This window comes from Bos grunniens, chromosome 2, assembly GCF_055505025.1.
Source record: "Bos grunniens cultivar Pamir isolate PY7600 chromosome 2, Bosgru_T2T1.0, whole genome shotgun sequence".
Taxonomy (NCBI): Eukaryota; Metazoa; Chordata; class Mammalia; order Artiodactyla; family Bovidae; genus Bos; species Bos grunniens.
In genome coordinates, this window is record NC_141166.1 from 25,925,130 (window position 1) to 25,949,095 (window position 23,966).

At 40.9% G+C, this 23,966-nt stretch overlaps 1 protein-coding gene across 10 annotated transcripts in view; it reads right to left on the bottom strand.

Annotated features, from left to right (window-relative positions):
* Positions 1 to 8,438: 8,438 nt before the first annotated feature.
* Positions 8,439 to 23,966, bottom strand: part of MOGAT1 (monoacylglycerol O-acyltransferase 1) — a 34,877-nt gene continuing 19,349 nt past the window's right edge. For 7 of the 10 annotated variants that reach the window (XM_086366080.1, XM_086366158.1, XM_086366112.1 and 4 more), the window contains exons 4-6: positions 22,872 to 23,046; positions 22,126 to 22,325; positions 13,759 to 14,003 (exon numbers count right to left, since the gene is read on the bottom strand). In XM_086366080.1, coding sequence (XP_086222206.1) covers positions 13,849 to 14,003; positions 22,126 to 22,325; positions 22,872 to 23,046 — 530 coding nt within the window. In that variant the 3' untranslated portion in view covers positions 13,759 to 13,848. Of the gene's footprint in view, positions 14,004 to 21,506; positions 21,674 to 22,125; positions 22,326 to 22,871; positions 23,047 to 23,966 lie in introns of those variants that run through there. The other 3 variants (XM_086366091.1, XM_086366149.1, XM_086366101.1) reach the window with 3 other exon arrangements.

The following is a 23,966-nucleotide window of genomic DNA, read 5'->3' on the forward strand; positions in this document are numbered from 1 at the left end:
TGCATATCTATTGCCTGGGGTTTTTAAAAATATACAGAATTGGGCTTCCCTGGTGGCTCAGTGGTAAAGAATCTGCCTGCCAATGCCGGAGACATGGGTTCCATCCCTGGTCTGGGAGGATCCCACGTGCGATGAAGCAACTAAGCCCGTGCCCCACAACTATTGAGCCGGTGCTCTAGAGCCCAGGAAACACAACTACTGAAGCCTGTATGCCCTCGAGACAGTTGTCCACAATAAAAGAAGCCACTGCAATGAGAACCCCGCACACCTCAACTAGAGAGTAACCCCACTCACCACAACTAGAGAAAACCTGTGAGAGCAACAAAGACCCAGCAAAGCCAAAAATAAAAATAAATAAAATTAAAAAAAATTTTTTAAGGAAGCATCAGATTATTTAGATATGGGTATTTTATATTGGTATTGTTTAGTTGCTAAGTCGGGTCCGACTCTTTCATGAACCCATGGACTGTAGCCTGCCGGGCTCCTCTGTCCATGGGATTTCCCAGGCAAAAATACTGGAGTAGGTTACCATTTCTTTCTCCAGGGAATCTTTCTGACCCAGGGATCAAACCTGCATCTCCTGCGTTGGCAGGCAGATTCGTTACCACTGAGCTATCCGGGAGCCCTAAGGGCTGAGTGAAGACTAAAAACCAATAGTACATATTATATTAGAATTATTTCATATTAAATTTATATGTACATATTTTAATATTTATATAGAAATACACACATGCAACATAATTATAAAATTAACTATGAAGTTCAAAAGAGAATAGAAAATGAACATGTAGCATTTTAGAGAATAATCATTAGATCAAGGTACCTAATACATCACTCTCCTGTTTTAACTAGTATCTAGAGTAATTTTATCTCTGAAGTTTTCTGAAGTAAATGCAAACAGACCTTTGAGAAATTAGGCAAACTCTTTGTTATGAAAAGAAGAAAGTGTCAGTTGCTCAGTTATGTCTGACTCTTTGCAACCCCATGGACTGTAGCCCACAGGCTCCTCTGCCTATGGAATTCTCCAAGAAAGAATAGTGTCTATAATTTATACAGTTCCAGACTGTTGTAGAGCTTTCTCATGTAGAGCCTGATCCAGTTCTACAGTCACTGTAGGGCAATTTGAAACAAAATATGTAAAATATATAACGTTTCCTGACCTAGGAAATCAGCAATACAGATTTTCTGAATTAAAGCTATCTGATAAACTTCACTCTGTTCATGACAAAGAACAGGGCTGAGAAGCAAGTGTTCTTGTTATCTCAGGAAAATTAACATTGGCTTGATAGACTGAGCATGACAGCATTTTTCCAATGATCTATACTCACGGTACAGGGCCTGTTTGCCATAGCACATGGTAAGCCTTCCAAAGCTGTTTCTAAACTCCTCTCAAATAGGGGACTGGGGTCCTGTTTTTGTACAACCCGGGAGCTAAGGATGATTTCTACACTTTTAAATGGTTGGAGAAAGCTCAAAAGAAGAAGAAGATTTCAGGAATATTACATGAAATTCAAATTTCATTGCTCACAAATGAAGTTGTATTGAAACACAGTCACATCGATCCAAATACATTTTATCTGTGGCTGCTTTTGCATTGTATGGCTGAGTTGAGTACTGTGACCAAATGACCTGCAAAGCCTAACATATTTACTGTCTCAGTCTTCAAATTTTGCTGAACCCTACTCCAGAGAGTAGAAAGTAAATACTCACTTTCCCAGAGATACTTGTAAGGGAGCGGGGGAGGGGGGATCATGTGACCTAGTTCTGACCAATGAAATAGCCAGGAAAGTTTGCAAGAGAGACTGTAGAAAGATAGTGTAGATTCTAATGAAGCAAAAGAAAGAGTTGACACCTCTCTCCTTCTTCCTGACTTAAACATGGATGTGATGTCTGGAGCTGTGATGACATTTTTGTCACTGTGATGAAACCAGCATGAGGTTGACTGCATTTTTATCAGTTATATTACTTTTTATGTTCAAAAATCTAATGCTTTCTTGGGTCTCCGGCACTGGAATTGATTTGAAGCAGTGTATAGTTTTTCTAAACCCAGTTTTAACAATTGTCAACAAGGGAAAGAATAACTTAGATGGATGCTTCCCATGAGAAACTTTTCATTTCTTTATGAATTTGATTGTGGTCACATTACCAGTTGAGGGGAGTTCAACTTTAGCCCAAGTTAAATCTATCTGCTGGTGATAGACAGGGAAGCCTGGCACACTGCAGTTCATGGCATCGCAGAGTTGGACAGGACTGAGCGACTGAACTGAGAAAGAGAAAGTGAAGCTCAGAAAAGATGGTCACAGTCATAGAGTAACTATTTCCATGGGATCCAGATTTTTGGCAAATATTCAGTCATTAATTTTGAGGCCACTTGGACAAAAGAGGGAATTAAGGGGAATGCATGACAAAAATCTCCCTCAAATGTATGGTGACCTTCCAGAGCCTTGAGCCTGTCATTCACATTGAATTCCCAGTAGCTGGGAAATTGCAGCGTATCATAGGCTATATAGCTAAGCTATACTGAAAAGCAGAGATGTTACTTTGCCAACAAAGGTCCGTCTAGTCAAGGCTATGGTTTTTCCTGTGGTCATGTATGGATGTGAGAGTTGGACTGTGAAGAAAGCTGAGTGCTGAAGAATTGATGCTTTTGAACTGTGGTATTGGAGAAGATTCTTGAGAGTCCCTTGGACTGCAAGGAGATCCAACCAGTTCTTTCTAAAGGAGATCAGCCCTGGGTGTTCTTTGGAAGGAATGATGCTAAAGCTGAAACTCCAGTATTTTGGCCACCTCATGCGAAGAGTTGACTCATTGGAAAGGACTCTGATGCTGGGAGGGATTGGGGGCAGGAGAAGAAGGGACAACAAAGGATGAGATGGCTGGATGGCATCACCGACTCAATGGATGTGAGTTTGAGTGAACTCCAGGAGTTGGTGATGGACAGGGAGGCCTGGCGTGCTGCGATTCATGGGGTCACAAAGAGTCGGACACGACTGAGCAACTGAAGTGAACTGAACTGAACTGAACTGATAGCTAAGCTAGAATTATTCATTTTCCAAAGACTGGTTTATTTTTTCTTCCTTTTTTAAAAATAGATTTTATTGCAGTATAGTTGATTTACATGTTGTGTTAGTTTCAAGTGTGTGGCAAAGTGAATCAGTTATATACACATCTCCTCTTACAGACAGTTTTCCCATATAGGCCATTACAGAGTGTTGAGTAAATTTCCCTGTGCTATACAGTAGGTCTTTCTTGGTTACCTATTTTATATACCATAGTGCATATATCTCAATCCCAATCTCCCAGTTTATCCCTCCTCTCCCATCCCCGCCCCCCCCCTCCCCCCAGTAACCATAGGCAAAGATTGGTTTAAAAGTTGCTCTCTGCAGCATTAAAAAACAAAGGCCCCCTACTGTCCCTCCAATAGGCCAAGGAAACCACTAGCTCTGCCTTCCAGCCGACCATGGCCAGCCACCTGCTTGGCTTGGGGTTGAGGGGTTCTCACTGCTAAAACCAGGGAAGTCCCAGCAAACTGTGACAAGCTGGCCACTCTTCCGTGACTCCTCTGCCTGAGATTCCCCGTTGTGCTCACCTAGATAGTTCTCAATCTTGCAAGCCCAAGTCAATTCCATCCCCTCCATGTCTCCTCCCAGATCCCCCAGCCACAACTCATCTCTCTACATGGCCAAAGCTCTGGGCTGGTGTTCATCTTGTGACCTCTGCTTCCCTCTCTCTCCTGTAAGATTGTTGTTGCTGTTGTTCAGTCACTAAGTCCTGTCTGACTGTGACCCCAGGGACTGCAGCACGCCAGACTTCCCTGTCCTTCACTATCTCCCAGTTAGCTAACTCATGTCCATTGAGTCAGTGATGCTACCTATCCATCTCATCCTCAGTCGCCCCATTCTCCTTTTGCCCTCAATCCTTCCCAGCATCAGAGTCTTTTCCAATGAGTTGGCTCTTTGCATCAGATGGCCAAAGTATTGGAGTTTCAGCTTCAGCATCAGTCCTTCTAATGAATATTCAGGGTTGATTTCCTTTAGGATTTGCTTTGATCCTGATTTGAGACTGGTTTAATCTCCTCCCTATAAGATACTTTCTTCTTATAGCCCTCAAGAGGGCAAAACATATGTCTTGGGCTTTAGTTCTTTATACTGAGTCAGTGGTTGATCAACATTGTCAAATTGGGAAGATGTTCAGAACTGGGCCCCGAGCATCTTCCTCTATGCTGTACCCAGATTTCTTGCATTTGCTGGCAAAACCACACCTTGCAGCCAGGGCCTTGGCCCCTCCACGAAAATCTCAGAATTGCCAGGAGACGCAGGAAATTCCAATTGAATCTAGTAACCACAAACAAAGCTGAAAGTAATTCTTCAGCAGATTCTTGCCAAATAATTCTGGCAGAGAATAACCCTGATGGAACTCAGTAAATTAGCAGAAAACACATTACATTCCCCAGATAGAGGATCAGACTGAAGTCACTGTGTCCCTCTGTTTCTAGAGCCCAGGGCAAAGAGAAATCACAGCCAGGATGGAAGAGAAATTTCTCCTTTGAAATAATGGCCCTGGGGCAGTTTCTAAGCCTATCAAGATGTGGAAAGGAAAATAATATCTGCAACAAAGTTGGGCCAAAAGAATGTGGTAACAGCTCCAGGGTATTTCAAAAGTTCAGTACCAATAGCTCCTTATGAAAACAGGTTTCTTGGGTCACAAATGACCACTCGGGTAAATTACCACTGCTCTGCATAAGCTCTGTCACCTAAACATCTAAACTCAGCAGTTGTAGTCAAATTACCCTGGTGGTTTGTATCATCAAACTCTCAACAATAACTGTGTGAATACATAGTTCTAATGCTCACATTGCCTAGGCAGATTTAAACAGCATTTTATTATTCTGTTTTCACTTGACTATTTGATCTTTGGGCTAGGTGCTAATATCATCTGTCTACTTGGCATAGTACTGAGGAAAAAAAGGGGTTTTAGGGTCTCCTCTAACTTCCAGCTAAGATTTTCAACTGTATAGATACCTAAGTAAGAGACAGTGGATTCATAACAGTAATCAGCTAAACAGCAAAGATCCTTATCCTGGTGGTCTGGTAGAGCTAATGAAACGTGAACCGCTAACCAAGGAGTCAGTCCTGACATCACCAGGAAAGGGTAAAGAGGAAGATAAACCTTCTTTTGGTGGGGCGTCATTTCTGAAATAACATTGCTCCTGTCACCTGTTACTGAAAGTCTCCAGGACAAGGACACGCCATGAAATGGAATGTGAACAGTCCTTTAACGTGAAATGTATCATCATGAGACATCCTCCTCCTCCATGCGGTCCTCCTTGCTTTTTTATTGACTCTTCCTTATTTTCATGGTCCTTGACCTGACTTCTGACAAAAAGGCAGTTTCTTGGTTGCTCCTTGCTAGTTAACTTACCCTTCTCTTTCTCTTCTTTTTCTTTTCCCTGGATTATGGACAGAGTAGAAGCCATAAGCCATAAAGCTGAAAAAAACCTGAATGACAGAGGAAGATAGAAAAGGGGAGGCATGTGGATGGATGTTTGATCAAGGCCTTTCCCTGGCCGGATGTCACCCCTCCCTCTGGAGCTGCAATGCTATTCAGCTGCAGGTCTGCTCTTGTCCTGAAACAACAGAGTGTGTTGCTTCCTTCAGGAACATTGGAGTGTCACTATGCCATATCTCCTGTGTTTACTCATAATAATAACTTCACTAAGTTCCATCAATTGTATATTATTTGAAGTCAACTCCATTTTAAATAGTATAGCTAGTTCCCAAATGAATCATGTTTGCTCTTATTCTGAGTGATTTAAAATTTCCTTTATCTGAGTATTATTTCAACAGGAGTAATGAAAAAAAAATACATATGCATCAATGTCTGTATCTATATCTATCTATATAAGCCCTTCTGCGTTTCACTAAATGTAATATGACTTACATTCCATATGTATGGATACAATGTTATTTTAAAGTTAAATGAATTTGAAATTACAAATTATGTGATCCTATTCTTAGAGAATTGGTCCATCTAAGATCAGAGCATTCCTTTATTTCAGCATGACATGTAAAATGCGATGTCAAACTTAAGATCAAGTCTCCTTCCCATTTTGAATTTTTAAAGATGGTGAGCTGGAAAAGGCAAAGAAGGAGAAGTCAAACAGGAGACACTTCTTAAATTTGGAACACATGGCAAAATTTTTAAAGTTACTTAGGAAAACACATATACATATGATAGATATACACATGTGGTAAATACACATGTGATACATATACATATACACATGTGATAAATAAAGTGAATTTTAAAATACAGTTTGGAAGGGGGAAGAAATAAACTAGGAGTTTGGGATTAACACATATACACTACTACATGTAAAATAGATAACCAACAAGAACCTCCTACATAGCACAGGGAACTAGACTCGATATTTTTTAATAATGTACAAAGAAAAAGAATCTGAAAAAGAATATATATATGTTCATACATATATAATGTGTGTGTGGCACATATAACTGAATCACTTTGTTATGTTTACAACACTGTAAATCCACTATACTTCAATTTAAAAAATAATAAAATGCAATTTGAAGAAAGTGACCTTTCCCTGGCTTAATGCTCTATGTAGTTTCCCACCCTGCCAAATCAAGACTTCTAATTAAATGAGTATTCTTCATACAACATTTTTTTTTTTCATATAACATTTTAAACTTTGACAACAAATACTAGTCCATTGATAAGCCTTTCTTAGTCCTTTCGATGGTCAACACAACATTTTCCACGTCACAATGGGTCCTCAGGGTTGTTCTCAGCGCTGAGAATGGCTCCATGCCCACTAGGTTAGGGGAGTGGCTTGGACATACAAGAATAGAATCACAGCCAGGCAGACCAATAAGGAAACTTCACCATCAAATCCCACCTTTTCATTTGTAGGTAAAGAACACAAGGTCACTTACAGAGTCACACGGTCAGCTAGAGACAGAGACAGCACACACCCCAGGGCTCTTGAGCCCTACACCCAAAGAATGGGCTCTGGCCAGGGGACCAGATGTCATGTCCAAGCTCCACCACCCACCATCAGGGTTGCCTGAGCAAAGCCCTTAGCTGCTCTGAGCCCCAGTTTCCTATGGGATAAAAATAGTACCAATCCATAGGGCTATTTCAAGAGCTAAATGCCATAATGCACATAAAGTACTTAACCCTGAATCTGGTCCATTGGAGGTGATCAATAAATATTGATTGTTACCTTTATATGATAATATTAATTAGTCTTCAGCTACAGTATTAATAAAATATTTGGAAAAATTAAAGTCAAAGCAGTATTGTACACTATAATAAAACAGCATGTCCTTTAGCCAATAAAATACTTCGAGTACTGGAAACACCTGTTTTGATAGGGAACACCAGAAACATCACAGGCCTTATCAGTTTTGTCATCCAAAGTGCTGGCATCAAAGGGGGGCCATTTTATTTCTGACACGTTAATAAAAGGAATTTTTGAGCTTCATCCTTTATTTTGGCAAATGTCTGATGACTTGAGTTTACAAAACATCTTTATTGAGACATAATTCACACACCATGGAGTTCACCTATTTGATGTGTAGAGTTTAGGGGTTTTCAGAATATTCAGAGTTGTGCAACCATCACTACTATCCAATTTTAGAACATTTTCATCACCCAAAGTAGAAACCCAGCACCCACTAGCGGTGATTCACTTGATTGGGAATCTATCAACTGCTTGACTAGTTTTTGAATACTTCTGGATCTGAGAAATTTCACACTTATTCCTACCACGCGAGCGAGACCACAGCCGTTTCCTGACTTGCTTCCTCCTCGCTCACCGTCCTCTGCTCTTGCCGCATCCTGCACACCTGCGCTTTTCGGTTAGCCCTGCCCTGGCTTTCTGTTTGTCTTTTTTCTTTTTGCTTTTTCTTTGGCTCCCGTGAGCAGCACGGGCATTTTAGTTCCCCAAGAAAGTGTTAGTCACTCAGTTGTGTCCAATTCTTTGCCACCTCCTGGACTGTAGCCCGCCAGGCTCCTCTGTCCATGGAATTCTCCAGGCAAGAATACTAGAGTGGGTTGCCATGCCCTTCTTCAGGGGATCTTCCCCACCCAGGGATTGAACCCAGGTCTCTGGCATTGCAGGCAGATTCTTTACCATCTGAGCCACCAGGGAAGCCCTCCAGAGATCAAATCCATGGCCCCTGCAGTAGAAGTGCAGAGTCTTAACCACTGGGCCACCAGGGAAGTTCCTGTTTTATTTTTTATCCCAAGTGAATTTGAAGGACTGACTCTTCAGTAGGAGAATTTGCAATGCTCACTGTTGTGTTACCCTGCTTATATTCAATCTCAAGTTCAAGTTAATTTAGCCATGTCAAGGTGTGAACAAAGGAAAACCACTCCATCCAGGTAAAACATCACACTCACACAACTACAACTTGGGCATGAAACACATTTATTGGTCAAAACTTTACAAACAACTTTTTAAAAAACATACAGCCACACGTCCAACATAGAAAATATAAAAATCTATCATCTCCTATAGGATTTAACATGTAATAAATTGTTACTCCCTAGTATTGAATGATAGAGAGGAGGCAGTCTCAGAGACATTTCTCTGGTTTTTACTTAGAGACTTAAATTATTTCTTAAGAAACACCATGAGGAAAAGTCACTGCAATGCTGGAGAAATTTTGGTAGCACTCTGTGTTTTGTAAATACCAGGCAAGTGAGACAATTGTTCGAACTCACCACATGTCTTGGGGGAACACAGGCAAATGAGGAAAGTACAGGAAAAGTCAGTAGGTAAATCTGCATCTCCCACTAAATGTCATCATGAAGACAGAAAAATGGCCAGCGAGGGACCACAGAGATAGAGCCAGAAGAAACCTTGGAGACCATTCACCCCTAACTCTATTACATAGGAACTCAATGATCCCAAGTCACTTAGTCCATCAGTGGGAGGCCAGAGACTGAAGGGGGATTTGAACACGGAAGCCTGGAGAGTAGAAAAGAGTGGGGTAGTTATTTTCTCTGATTGTATCGATATGACTGCAGCTCAGTAAATGAGGGCTTGAAATCCAGCCAGAAAGACCTGAAGCTCCAAGTTGGTCTGCAAACGGAACAAGGGAGAATCATGCAAACCCTTGGGAATACAAGGAAAGTCAGATTTATCTTTATTCTCAATAGAGCCTAGGATAATTCTTAACCAGAATTTAAGCGCTATCAAAAAAAAAAAAGCAGCTGGACGAGGCCAGAGCCAGAATGGACACAGGGCTTGGAGCTGACCAGGGAGACAGAAGCCCTGTTTGCACCTCTGAGTAATGAGCTTGCTTTGGCCACATTAACAATCACAACGCGGCTGAGAGGGAAGATCTTTGCAGGGTCTGTCACTCACTCTGGGCCTGAGACACCTTGCCCCATCCTGCAGCTCTGATACCGGAGGCTCCAGGGCCCAAGCTCGCTGTTGGAAACTTGGACTTTACCCAGATGCATCACCAAAATAGCTCTTGCAAAAGGGAAAAATCAACAATGCGGTGTACTGGCCTCAAGAAAGAAAAATGTTCTCCATCCCAATGAGACCGAGCTTGCTCCCGAGTTGTTAATCCCTTGCCTTAAGTGTATTTTTAATCCTACTCTACTTTTTTGGACACTTTTGCTTTATAGGAGGATTCTTGGGTTTACCAATCATCAGTCACGGGACGGTGGTACCTCCTATTCAACCTAGAACATGGAGTCAGTTCCAGTCTGTATTCAGCCTCACTGGGGTTCAACTGCTCCATCTGCAGCAGAAGAAACTGACAGACTCTGCAGTCCCTTCTGGCTCTAATACTTGGCTCCCATGGCACCATCCATCAGACTTCCAGGTCAGTGCCTCAATCATTCATGCAGAAACAGCAGTAGTCTGCTCTCTTGGGGCCAGGATCAAAACATACACAACACAGAGATTCCACCACCTAGGAAATCCTCACCCAAGAAAACCTATCTGTGGATTGAGATAACCTTCTTTTTCTCATATAATACATTAAGGCACTCAGCTGATGACATTTGGGAAAGATTAATTAAAATAACAAAAATACAAGTCATGAGAAAAATCCCTTTGTTTTAAATATAAAGAATTGCTTCTGCGTTTGCCATCCCAGAGAAACAGGAGCAACTACTTGGTTATATTGACATTTGCCTTGTTTTCCTCCTTTAAAAAGATATACAAAGCCTACTAGAAGGAACTCTCCTTAGCCGCACAAATAGACATTTTATCATTTAATTAAAAAAACAAACAAACATGAGAACTAGCAACCTTGGGCTATTGGGGAAAAAACTGACAGATCCCATTAACACTGTCTCTTGTTTCAGAGGAAAAGAAGACAGATAATCTGCCCCACACGTGTTTTCTGATTTATCACAAGTTTGGCGATCTGCACCAGTGAGGTAGTTCAGAAGAGATGCAAAGTTGCAGAAGTAAGGACACTGAATCTAGACTCCACCTCCTGTGTGTCCCATGACAGAAATGGAACTTCTACCGGAAGTAGGGCTTTTACTCTTAACCCTATACACACAGTAAAGGGTCACTTACCATCAGTGATTTATAGAGACTTTGTTTTCACAGTCACGGTGAAGGGTTTGTGTAAATCATGGAGCATCCCTCGCCCTGGTTCCCCTTGAGACAGAGCAAAACAGGCTGGCTTTCATAAGCACCAAAGCTGCAGCCTTCAATGAGTGTAACAGACCTAGCTGGGTATAGACAATTTCAATATTTCTAGCTGCAGGACAAAGGAAATGACTCAGCCTGTACATGGTGTGCAAAGGAAACGGGAGAAAGAAATGTCCAGATCAAACAGCATAAATGCACATTTTCTTAAGGCAACAGGCCCTTCCTGTGTCCTGGGGTTATTTTTGTTGTTGTTTTGCTATTTAAATTTTATGGGCAATTACACATTAGATCAGCATCTCTAAAACTGAAGAGATCTCCATCAAGTCATACTAATGAATACAAAATATTGCTCACATTGTGTTGTAGCAAAAATTCCTATCAAAATATTCCCTTCCCATCTGCAGGACAATATGGGACTTAAAACTATGCTTTGAGTTTAAGAAAGGACTTCTGGCCTGGCTGAATTAAAACCTTGGAGACCCTAAGAAAGGAAGAAATAAACTCCCTAATACACACCTAAAAATAAGATTTTATGTGTGCCAAAATTAAAGAGACCGATGTCTAGATTTTTTAAACAGCAAAATTCTAGATAAATTAAACAGAGCAGAACTCTTCCCATTTTTCAGGGCTTCTGTTTACTACAGATGGGCTTTAACTGCTCGCTAGACAATCCAGTGGAGGCTGGTGGTCAGCCTGGTTCCTCACTACTGTGAGATTAAAATTCATAACATGGTGAAATTGCAAAAGACTGTGTCATGAGATTTTCATAAACTTTTCCAAAAGAATGAAGTTCATGGGTTTTATACTTAAAAGCCTTTGGTTATTATGCTTATTTGGGCCTCACAACTTTGCTCACAAAAACTCACCCCTGACCAGCTAGAGCGTTGTTTAGTCGATAAGTCGTATCTAGCTCTTTGCAACCCCATAGACTGTAGCCTGCCAGGTCTTCTGTCAATGAGATTTCCCAGGCAAGAATATTGGAAAGGGTTGCCATTTCCTTCTCCAGGGGATCTTTCCGACCCAGGGATGGAACCTGTGTCTCCCACTTGGCAGGCAGATTCCTTACTGCTGAGCCACCAGGGAGGTAGCTAGAGGGTAGTTGTGTGGTTTCACGCAAATGGTTCTCCTTTTACATTTGTTTGGTATTGAGTAATACAAAAAAGAATTTATAGTCAAATTATCTGCATCTATTAAAACAGGATGAGTCCGGGGAATTCCCTGGCAGTCCAGTGGTTGAGACTCTATGCTTCTTCCACTGCCGAGGCCTGGGTTTGATCCCTGGTCAGGGGACTAAGATTCCACAAACCACGAAGTGCAGCCAAAGAAAAAGAGAGGATAAATAGTGTCCTATTTCCGGCTTTGACAAAGAAACTGATCTAATTTTAAGACCACAGGTCAGTGGACTCCTGGACAGCCCAACCATATGAAGCCAAAGGGATGCCGGCCTAAAAGTCTTCTATAGAACAATTGAGAAGGTTCCCTTTTCCCTGTATGAAATGATCTTCTACTCAGGCCATTACCCAGAATGATTGTGTTTTGCTGTTGCTAAACCCAATCTAGGCTCTTGCCCAGGACCTGCTGTTTTAAAAATTATGGGTTTTAACACATATTAACAATAAGTTAGAACAACTCAATAAAGTTGCCCCTAAATACTGAGAGAGAAGGAGGTATAGAAAGACATGTAGCAGCAGAGATCATTTGAAAACTAGATAGTCTTCTTACTTAATAAATACTTAATACTTTTCGACTAATTCTCAGAATCTGCCTTCTGACTTGCTTCTTACAAACCAGCCCACAGTATTGTCAATTACCAGCATAGGACAATCAGACATAAATTATCTCCTTCTGAAAGTGGGTCTTTTCTTAGAATAGGTTTCATCTTCTGGTATAACTTTAAAAATTCTTCACATTATGGCAAAGTTTGTGTGTTCACCTAGAAATACATCCATTAAACAAGCATTTATTTCATGTGTAATAAGTGTCATAAGTTGACTCAGGCCCACAGGAGACATCTGTGAACAAAAAGGACAAGCTTCCCACTCTTGGACCTGATATTTTGGTTTAGGGAGAATTACCCAACCCAAGTCAACTGTGAACTGGTCACATCTCACCAGAAAAGACACTTTCTTTCAGAGCTTGTCTTACTTGAAGAGGCCATTAGGGGAGAAAATTAAAACCCCTGTATTACCATGAAAACCTCTTGGAATTTCAATATCTTGTGTGTGTGTGTTAGTCATTCAGTTGTATCTGACTCTTTGCCACCCCATGGAGTGTAGCCCACAAGGCTCCTCTGTTCATGGGATTCTCCAGGCAAGAATACTGGAGTGGGTTGCCATTCCCTTTTCCAGGGGATCTGCCTGACCCAGGGATCAAACCTAGGTTTCCAGCATTACAGGCAGATTCTTTACCATCTGAGACATTAGGGAAGCCCTTCAAAGTTTTTTTTTTTTTCTTCAAAGTCTTAAAAGCCATCAAAAGTTATGTTTTCCAAAAGACTTCCTTATCTGTAGCAAATGAACATATTTCTAAGCAAATGACAATGATGAATATTTCTGAGCATGATGAGAAAAGAGAAGAAACGCTCTCATCCACATGGGTTTCCATATGGTGATTCATCTTATTTCTAAAACGGCATAAGAATTCTGCAGTGTTATATAAAAACGCGTTGGTTGATATGACCTAAAGGATCAAATGATCTAAGTCTTAAAAGTAACATTATTCACTAACAAATGGTCTGTTCAAGCAGGAAAAAAAAAATTATCTCCTCCAGCTCTATATGGGAAATTATTTTACACACTTGTCTCATAAATGTCCCAGCTGTGCTGAACAACAACTGTCACACTCAGTGAAAACACCACATTAAATTATTGTGATATTCAGTAAAAGGGTCTAATTAACTTTTAAAGCTGTTATTGTTTTTAAGCACATGAATAATTCTAAACATTTTCTTAACTTGTTAAACAATTTTTACCTTCCTACTTAAAGACACTTAAAAGGCTTATCATCACCTCCAATCTTACCCTATAGTCACCCACTGGATTTTTAGTTACCACAGATAAATATCAACATCTGTCACCATACATAATATTTTACAGTTGCAAATTTGATTCCATTGTCAAAGAAAAAAATTTATTTAGAATATCTTTTCTTTCAGTGGGATGTTCTCTCGCTCTCTTGCATGTCTTCTAAGACAACAGTTATCTAAAAATGAGAGTTTCATTTTCTGGAATACCATACTTCCCTTTGTGTTCTTCAAATAATTTTCTCAGCTCCTCCATGTAGGTCTGATGCAACTCCTCAATCTGCTCTGAGGTTGGGTTCAGGGTCTGACGAACAGGGATTGGGCGGCCAACTGCAAAAAACAAAGAATGCATCATTAAGTAAGAAACCAAAACCACTCCACCACGGACTACCACCTCTAATGGACAGCTCTAGAAAGATCTTCCAATCAGAAGCTGTCAGGCCTGCCAGCTCCCATCCCTTCTTCATTTCACTGGCTGCCTGCAGTGGTCACACCATCTCTTCTGGTGACAAATGAAGAGCCTTCCTTCTCTGCACATGCTGGATTGTCAGGGCACTGGTGGTTTTGACTTGGAGTCAAATGAACGACTGTGCTGCTGCAGCTGTGGAGTACAAGCACATGGCTGTGTGTGCACGTCACCAGCTCGCTCCCTCTGGTACAGCTGACAGCCAGACCACAGTGCTCTATTATCACTGCCCGGGGAAGTCTTGACTCATGAGCCATCAACCCTCTAATCTGGCTCTTTGTAATGTCATCCTAAAAAATGAAAAGAATATACATCTTCACTGCCACGAATCTGGACTAGAAAACATACCTAATCACAAGGGTTCCACTATGTGTGACAGCAGAAAACAAAACCAACCAAAAAACTTCATAGAGAAAATTATTAAATAAATCACAGACCATTCATTCAATGGAATTCCAGGCAGCAATTTTTTTTGAAAGCTGAAATAATATTTTTGAAACTATGTATGGTGACAGATACTAAATAGACTTACTGCGGTGATCCTTTTACAATATACACAAATATCAAACTAACACTTGAAACTAATCTGTTATATGTAATTATATATCTCAATGTAAAAAAATGAAATATATATGTGTGTTCACACACATATGCAAAAGTCTAAAATGCAGTAGGAAGGGGAAAGTTGCAAAATAATACAGCATAATCCTATTTATTGAAAATGTTCTATATCTAGGTGCATTATAAGCATTTAGTCTACTAAGAAAGTCAGCCAAGAGACACTGCTAGCCCTTACATGGAGGGAAGAAGGGAGAGCTGGGGGGCTTATATTTTATCTGTATTGTGTCAATTTTCTACAATGAGAAGGCACTAGTATTACCTGTATAATTAAAAAACGGATTAATTTTTTTAAACCTAACATTTATATAATAAATAACTTTTACCTCCCTTGTCTCAGATTAAAGATTAGATACACGTGGCTCTGCCACCTGCTCTTCAGTCCTCTCTGCTGTGCATTGCGCCCTCTGCTGGCCTGATGCTGCTACTAAAGCCAAGAGCTGCAAATGTACAGGATGCTGCTGCTGCTGCTGCTGCTGCTAAGTCGCTTCAGTCGTGTCCGACTCTGTGCGACCCCATAGACGGCAGCCCACCAGGCTCCCCCGTCCCTGGGATTCTCCAGGCAAGAACACTGGAGTGGGTTGCCATTTCCTTCTCGAATGCGTGAAAGTAAAAAGTTTAAGTGAAGTCACTCAGTCGTTTCCGACCCTCAGTGACCCCATGGACTGCAGCCCATCAGGCTCCTCCGTCCATGGGATTTTCCAGGCAAGAGTACTGGAGTGGGGTGCCATTGCCTTCTCCAATGTACAGGATGGTCAACGTCAAAGGCTGAGCAGAAAACTGCTTATTACTTTTAGTCAGCTTCGGCATGAGGTCAAGTGGGGCTGTAGTAACAGAATGGCACTCGCAGGGCTTCCTTTGCCTACGTGGAGTCTCCTCATGCTACCTCCAAGGCTCAATCCATGTCAGTAACAAAGCATGATTAGTTAAAAAGAAACCAGAGAAAGAAGAAGTGATAAATAACAGTGAAAGAAGTGTGATAATAGTATGGGAGGTTAGGGAGTACAAGAAAGGGAATGATACAGACACAAACACACACATAGGTATCATAATGCATCATGTATTAAGATCTATATTTATATACAAGGTTATATATAATTTATCCATCCTGTGTGTGTGTGTGTGTGTGTGTATATATATATATATATATATATATCCTCACAGCAACATTAGTATTCCCAAATTCCTATATTTTTAGCTAGATATAGCCTCAAGAAGCTCATATAGAGTTTTCCTCCAAAGCGTGGATATCAAACATATATAGTAGGCAGCAGTCCTTTGTGATTCAACGTAACAGCATCACTGTCGGTTGTGGTTGCCTTTTTTCCCCCCAACATGGTTTGTGAGATCTTAGCTCCCCAACCAGGAACTGAACCCAGGTCCAGGGCAGTGAAAGCACCAAGTCCTAACCAGTGGGCCACCAGGGAATTCCCATGTCAGCTGTGGGTGAAATACAGACTAGGAGAGGCTGAAAACTGATGGAAACAGGAGCTGGTGTTGCACAAGAGGCACCAGGCTAGATCACATCCAGGGCTAACTCCCCAGCAGGTACACCCAGCTAGCAAGTAACTTCCTCTCTGACCTTAATTTTCACATGTATAGGATAAAAGTCATATAGTCAAAGCTATGGTTTTTCCAGCAGACATGTATGGATGTGAGAGTTGAACCATAAAGGCTGAGTGCCAAAGAATTGATGCTTTCAAATTGTGGTGCTGGAAGACTCTTGAGAGTCCCTTGGATAGCAAAGAGATCAAACCAGTCAATCCTAAAGGAAATCAACCCTGAATATTCACTGGAAGGACTGATGCTGGAGCTGAAGCTCCAATACTTTGGCCACTTGATGTGAAGTATCAACTCATTGGAAAAGACCCTGATGCTGGGAAAGATTGAGGGCAGGAGGAGAAGGGAGGGACAGAGGATGAGATGGTTGGATGGCATCACCGACTCAGTGGACATGAGTTTGAGCAAGCTCCAGGAGATAGTGAAGGACGGGGAAAACTGCCATGCTGCAGTCCATGGAGTTGCAGAGTCAGACATGACTTGGTGACTGAACAACAATAGGATAAAAGAATAGGTGATCTTGAGGCTTCCTTCTAGCTCTAAGGCTTCCTTCATGGCTCAGACAGTAAACAATCTGCCTGCAGTGCAGGAGGTCCAGGTTCAATCCCTGGGTCAGGAAGATCACCTGGCGAAGGGAAAGGCTATCCACTCCAATATTCTTGCCTGGAGAATCCCATGGACAGAGAAGCCTGGCAGGTTATAGTCCATAAGAAGGCAAAGAGTCGGACATGACTGGACGACTAAGCACACACACATTTCTAGCTCTAATCTTTATTGTTGTTTGATCCCCACCCACCCAAAAAAAAACTGAGAAGCTTATAGGCATAGTGAGAAATCTACCTGTAAATCTACTAGCAAATTTGTGGCTTCATAGAAATGGTTTGTTTTCTTGTGAAATTATCATGGAGAGAGATTAAATGCAACTGTTCTGGGTGGGAGGGGGGATTTATAGTGATACAGGGTCTATGTGGTCTAAGAAGATGAAGTCTTGTATTTTGCTCCTAGATTACTCAGATTGTTGTTGTTCAGTATCTAAGTTGTGTCAGACCCTTTTTGTGATTCCATGGGCTGTAGCCTACCAGGCTCCTCTGTCTATGGGATTTCCCAAGCAAAAATACTGGAGTGGGTTGCCATTTCCTTCTCCAGGCGATCTTCCTAACCCAGGGATCGAACCCACATTTCTTGCATTGGCAGGCAGATTCTTTACCACTGAGCCACCTCAGAAGCACTTACTTCAATTAGGACTTGTGAATTCTGAATTATTGAATCCTATTTCCTAAAAGCTAGCCTATAGTTCATTTCAATCCTGTTCTTTTCCTACTAATAGTTTTATTATATTTCAAAGAGCTCAAACATGCCCACATACATTGAATTTATCATCATAAGACTTTTCCCTTTAAACTCTGATTGTGTTTTTCTTATTTAACCTGTAGAGAAAATGAGATGCTGAACATTTCCAAACTTCATATACACATACAGAAAAACAAACAGAAACAGACATACACAGAAGCCAAAGGGAATTAAGATTTAAACCCAACACTTTTGCCCCTCATTACTAAACTAACCCAAAATTGGATTGGAGAGTAAGAAACCTAATTACTTTTTAGGGATAAAAACAGAGGTAACAAAAGAAAAACTCGCAAATCTGAGAAGCACCTTTGGAGCCCTAGAAGATCATAATTCCCACTTTCCAGAAAAAGGAGATTTTTACTACTAAGGAGAAGAAAGCTGTTTCAACATGAGACTGGGTTAGTTGCAGACTGCTGCATGACTCCCTGTTTATAACACAAAGGAAAAACCAGTTGCATCAGTTTATTTATAGAGATGCAGTTTTGATTTCTGGGTCAGAAAGATTCCCTGGAGGAGGAAATGGCAACCCACTCTAGTATTCTTGCTGGAAAATTTCATGGACAGAGGAGCCTGGTGGGCTACAATCCATGGGGTTGCAAAGAGTCAGACATGACTGAATGATTGAGCACAACAACAACAATCCCCACTTTATAATTAAAATTTAAATTAGGTTCCTCTTTCTTTCTTTCTATTGGGTTGGCCAAAAAGTTTGTTCAGATTTTTCAGTACGATGTTATGGAAAACCTTAAAGAACTTTTTGGCCAACCCCAATATTTCAGAAAAATCCCTTAGCTGTTTTATCCCTCACAGTAGAATAAATAATTGAAACAAAATGGACTACTTTTGTCCTCAAGTGGGATCCAAACCAGTTTTATTCAAATAAGGTACATTCCCTTCCCTAACTTTTTTTATAAAAAAAATTCAAACCTATAGAAAAAATAATACAATAAGCACTTGCACGCCCTTCCTCTAGACTCACCAATTTCAAACATTTTGCACACACACATACACAGTATGTATATAGATATACACATGTATTATTATTTTTGTTTTTGTAGAACCATTTGAGAATAAGTCATAGACATCATTGATTTGATCATGCTCATGCCATAAAGACAAAGAAAATTTTAAAAACAAATCCAGTTTAAAGTAGACTAATGAAATGTGAAAATTAAATGCAATGTATGATCCTGCTTTGGGAAAAAATATTGCCCTTCACCAAAACCCACAACTAAAAAGAAAGTGACTGTAGCAACTGATGAAATTTGAATATGGAGTGTACACAGTTAATAGCATTTAATTGACGTTAAATTCCTGTATCCTACTGATACTATGAAAGAGAATAATCTTGTTCTTAAGAGAGATACATAAAAGTAATGAGGAACAAATGGTCATGTTGTCTGCTGTTGCTGCTGCTGCTGCCGCCAAGTCGCTTCAGTCTTGTCTGACTCTATGTGACCCCATAGACAGCAGCCCATCAGGATCCCCCATCCCTGGGATTCTCCAGGCAAGAACACTGGAGTGGGTTGCCATTTCCTCCTCCAATGCATGAAAGTGAAAAGTGAAAGTGAAGTCGCTCAGTCGTGTCCGATTCTTAGCGACTCCATGGACTTCAGCCTACCAGGCTCCTGCATCCATGGGATTTTCCAGGCAGGCGTACTGGGGTGGGGTGCCATTGCCTTCTCCTGTTGTCTGCATTTACTTAAATAGTTCAGTGATAACAATAGTATAAAGTGTATTTGTGATATTATTAGAGAGAGAAAAAAATTGTAGCAAAAATGTTAACACACTGTGAGTCTAGGAGAAAGGAATATAGGAGTTCATTTTACTACTCATGAGACTTCTGAGCATTTGAAATTTTTCAACATGAAATTTTAAAACTTAAAACCAACACCTACTACAACACATGAAATTTCCTCTTTTAAATATCAAGTTTCTCTTGTATTTTACTTTCTTGCCCAAACAACTTTCCATCACATTACTGGTACTGGCTCTACAACTTGAACTTATTAGTAAATTGAGGGACTTTCCTGGTGGTCCAGTGGTTAAGACTTCGCCTTCCAGTGCAGGGGTGAGAATTTGATCTCTGGTCGGAGAAGGCAATGGCACCCCACTCCAGTACTCTTGCCTGGACAATCCCATGGATGGAAGAGCCCAGTAGGCTGCAGTCCATGGGGTCGCTAAGAGTCGGACACGACTGAGCGACTTCACTTTCACTTTTCACTTTCATGCATTGGAGAAGGAAATGGCAACCCACTCCAGTGTTCTTGCCTGGGGAATCCCAGGGAAGGGGCAGCCTTATGGGCTGCCGTCTATGGGGTCGCACAGAGTTGGACACGACTGACTCGACTTAGCAGTAGCAGCAGCAGGAAGCTAAGATCCCACAAGCCTCATGACCAAAAATCAAAAACATAAAAACAGAAGCAATATTTTAACAAAGTCAATAAAGACTTTCAAAATGACACACATCAAAAAAATCTTAAAAAAATACCATGCGTGTATGTTTGCTCAGTCATGTCCGACTCTTTGTGGACTGTAGCCCACCAGGCTCCTCTCTTTATGGGATTTCCCAAGCAAGAATACTGGAGTGGGTTGCCATTTCCTTCTCCAGGGGATCTTCCTGACCCAGAAATCGACCTCACATCTCCTGTATTAGCTGGCTGGTTCTTTACCAGCGAGCCACCTGGGAAATTTATTTAAAATTTTTGTTACTACGTACTTGTTCGATTTTTGAAAACTTGAGAATTACAACCAGACAGGCCTTACTAAAGACTAATTTGTTGATTCACAAATGTGCCTTGAGCTCCTACCCCGGGGACACAGCAGAGAACAAAGAGTAAAATCCCTGTCACCTGGAGCTCTGTGAGGCAGAAACAAGAAAAAGCAACATTCTTGCAAGGAACTGGGACTTTTTACAGCTGTTCTTGAAGCCTAAACTCACTTCCTTTTTCTCTCCCAGTTGTCATGATAGATGGGACATTGAAATCAGCTTCTCTCTACTACTGTGTGATAAAATACAACATATGTGAACAGTTTATTCTACTTTGATAAACCGATAATAACTCATAAAATATGTAAATGACATACTACTTCTGACACATGTAGAGAAAATACATGGCAGTTTCTTTATAAATTATGTCCAATGAGAATGACCCTGAAAAATCATATCATATCATTTCCCTCATATGCCCCCAAAATACCAATGACCATACTTTGCACATAAGGGATCAAAACTGACTAATATTATGACAAAAAAATGGAACCACTTATCTTGAAAAATGTAACTGCACGCTTATCTCAGTATTCCTATTACACTGATTAATCAACTGAACTGAACTGAATATTCCATTTGAGTTAAAAAAAGCATTTTAAAAAATGTCATGTGACTGCAAGAGAAATGCGAAGCTGTTACCACTGACAGCAGTGAACTCCCATTCCAAGGGAGCAGATCTAAAGAAATGTCTGAATTTCATTTAATGGGCCATTCGTGGTGAAATTATTACTTCCACTTCATATGTGTATATAGTCTGGCTAATCTTGCTATTAGCAATCGACTCACCACTTTCTCCTTTTCCACCCTCCAAACCCCTTTTCAACCTCAGGAGCAATTATTTTCTTCCTCTGTTCTTCTGTTAACATGGTTGTTACCCTCCTCCCCCATCTCAATGCCCCCCAAACCCAAACATGCCATTTTTAAAAGGAAAATCAGTCTGCCAGTGAGTGCTCAGTTGATTTAGTCATGTCTGAGTTGGTGATGGACAGGGAGGCCTGGAATGCTGCGGTTCATGGGGTCGCAAAGACACGGACACGACTGAGCGACTGAACTGAACTGACCCTTTGCGTCTCTCTAGACTGTAGCCTGCCAGGCTCCTCTGAGATTCTCCAGGCAAGAATACTGGAATGGGTTGCCATGCACTCCTCCAGGAGATCTTCCCAACTGAGGAATTGAACTCACATCTCCTACGTTGCAGGCAGATTCTTCACCCACTCAGCCACCTGGGAAGCCCTATATTAGAATACATATAAATATACCTAGTTGGGAACAAAATGCTTTGTGGTAGAAACTGATGCCTATGAACTAAACCTGATGAAGACATCTATTATACACAAATTTTCACAAGGGATTCTGATGTAATGTATTCAAAGACTTGCTATGTTATCATCTTCTAGTATAGAGAAATAGATTCACCATAGAGTATTAGGAACGCCACTTCTAAAATTGGATTGTATTTGGAGTGCAATAACAATATTTTTAAAAATAGTGGGTTCCCATTCAAACGGAAAATATAATCATTTCATAAATAAAAGGCATACTGTAAAGGAAGGTCAAATAACATCTATAGGACTATTATTTTAGGAAGGGCTTACTCAAAGCTATTTCAGTAACAATAAACATTGCTCAAAGTAAGATAATCCTTTTGCTCAGTTTAACAAGCCTCCAGTATTTGATGTACATACCAACAGTGTGAATGGGCTTCCTATAGGGGATTAGGCCAAAATTGTATTGAAAAATTCCTCTGGCGTGGAACAGTGGCAAAGCAAATCCCATGATCTTCTGTAGTTTCTCCTGCACATTTCGAAGCCATGATCCTTCGGGGTTGCTAACTTGTTTAAATAGTTCATTTTCACCAAAAGAAAACACTGGCACCAAATAAGCACTGGAAATAACAAGGAGGAAGAATAAGCATTTTCAATGAAAAGGATTTAAATATTTCATTTAGCTCAGCTGACCTGCAACAGATTCCTCACAATTGTTTAATGTCCCCAAGCCTCCTTGGAGTGCTAAGTTTATGTTCCATGTATTGAAACTGAATTCCTGAAGTCCTTTGCGCAGGTACCTCAGCAGTCTTAGTGATTTGTGGAAATTTATTCTATAGAAAATCAAGGTCCCAGAAGTTTCTTTTTCATTTATGGTTTTGGCCATGGCTCATTTGTTCATTTGGTTGGAAATCTATACTGTGCCTATGAAATTTTGTATTTTGCTTGTTTTGCTCTTATAGACAAGTTGAATGGCTGGATGCCATGACACTGAGTTATCTTAGAGGGAAGGTTGTCTTCTATTTCCCATAAACATTCACATCTGGATTCATTGTAAGGTCAGTGATGAGGTCTGTCTTTAAGGGCCAGAAAAATTACTTCTTTGAATTCACTTCATAATGGGTTAGCTTCCCTGACCCAGCTGCCTGAAATGAAAAGCCACTTACCCATGGGTCAAAGCAATTTTCACAAATCCCTTCCGCTGGCGTATGAACAGAGTGAATTTTCCAGGATGGGCATCCAGTGATTCCTCTGCACCCCCGAGCACAATGACTGAGATGTTTCCACCTCCCTCTTTGCTTAACACGTGGGACACACTTTTCTTGGAAACTGAGACTGGCCCTTAGTGAATAAAACAAAAGGCGTTAACTAATTGCCCTTTAACATTCTTATCTTAAGAATCTATAGCAACAGTTCCCATCCTTTTTGGCATCAGGGACTGGTTTCATCGAAGGCAATTTTTCCATGGGCCAGGGGGATGGGGGGTGATTTGGGGATGATTCAAGTGCATTCAGACGGGTTCCAAATAGGAAAAGGAGTACGTCGAGGCTGTATATTGTCACCCTGCTTATTTAACTTCTATGCAGAGTACATCATGAGAAACGCTGGGCTGGAGGAAGCACAAGCTGGAATCAAGATTGCCGGGAGAAATATCAATAACTTCAGATATGCAGATGACACCACCCTTATGGCAGAAAGTGAAGAGGAACTAAAAAGCCTCTTGATGAAGGTGAAAGAGGAGAGTGAAAAAGTTGGCTTAAAACTCAACATTCAGAAAACTAAGATCATGGCATCTGGTCCCATCACTTCATGGCAAATAGATGGGGAAACAGTTGAAACAGTGTCAATCTTTATTTTTTTGGGCTCCAAAATCACTGCAGATGGTGACTGCAGCCATGAAATTAAAAGACGCTTACTCCTTGGAAGGAAAGTCATGACCAACCTAGATAGCATATTGAAAAGCAGAGACATTACTTTGCCAACAAAGGTCCGTCTAGTCAAGGCTATGGTTTTTCCAGTAGTCGTGTATGGATGTGAAAGTTGGACTGTGAAGAAAGCTGAGTGCCGAAGAATTGATGATTTTGAACTGTGGTGTTGGAGAAGACTCTTGCAAGTCCCTTGGACTGCAAGGAGATCCAACCAGTCCATCCTAAAGGAGATCCCTGAGTGTTCACTGGAAGGACTGATGTTGAAGCTGAAACTGCAATACTTTGGCCACCTGATGCAAAGAGTTGATTCATTTGAAAAGACCCTGATGCTGG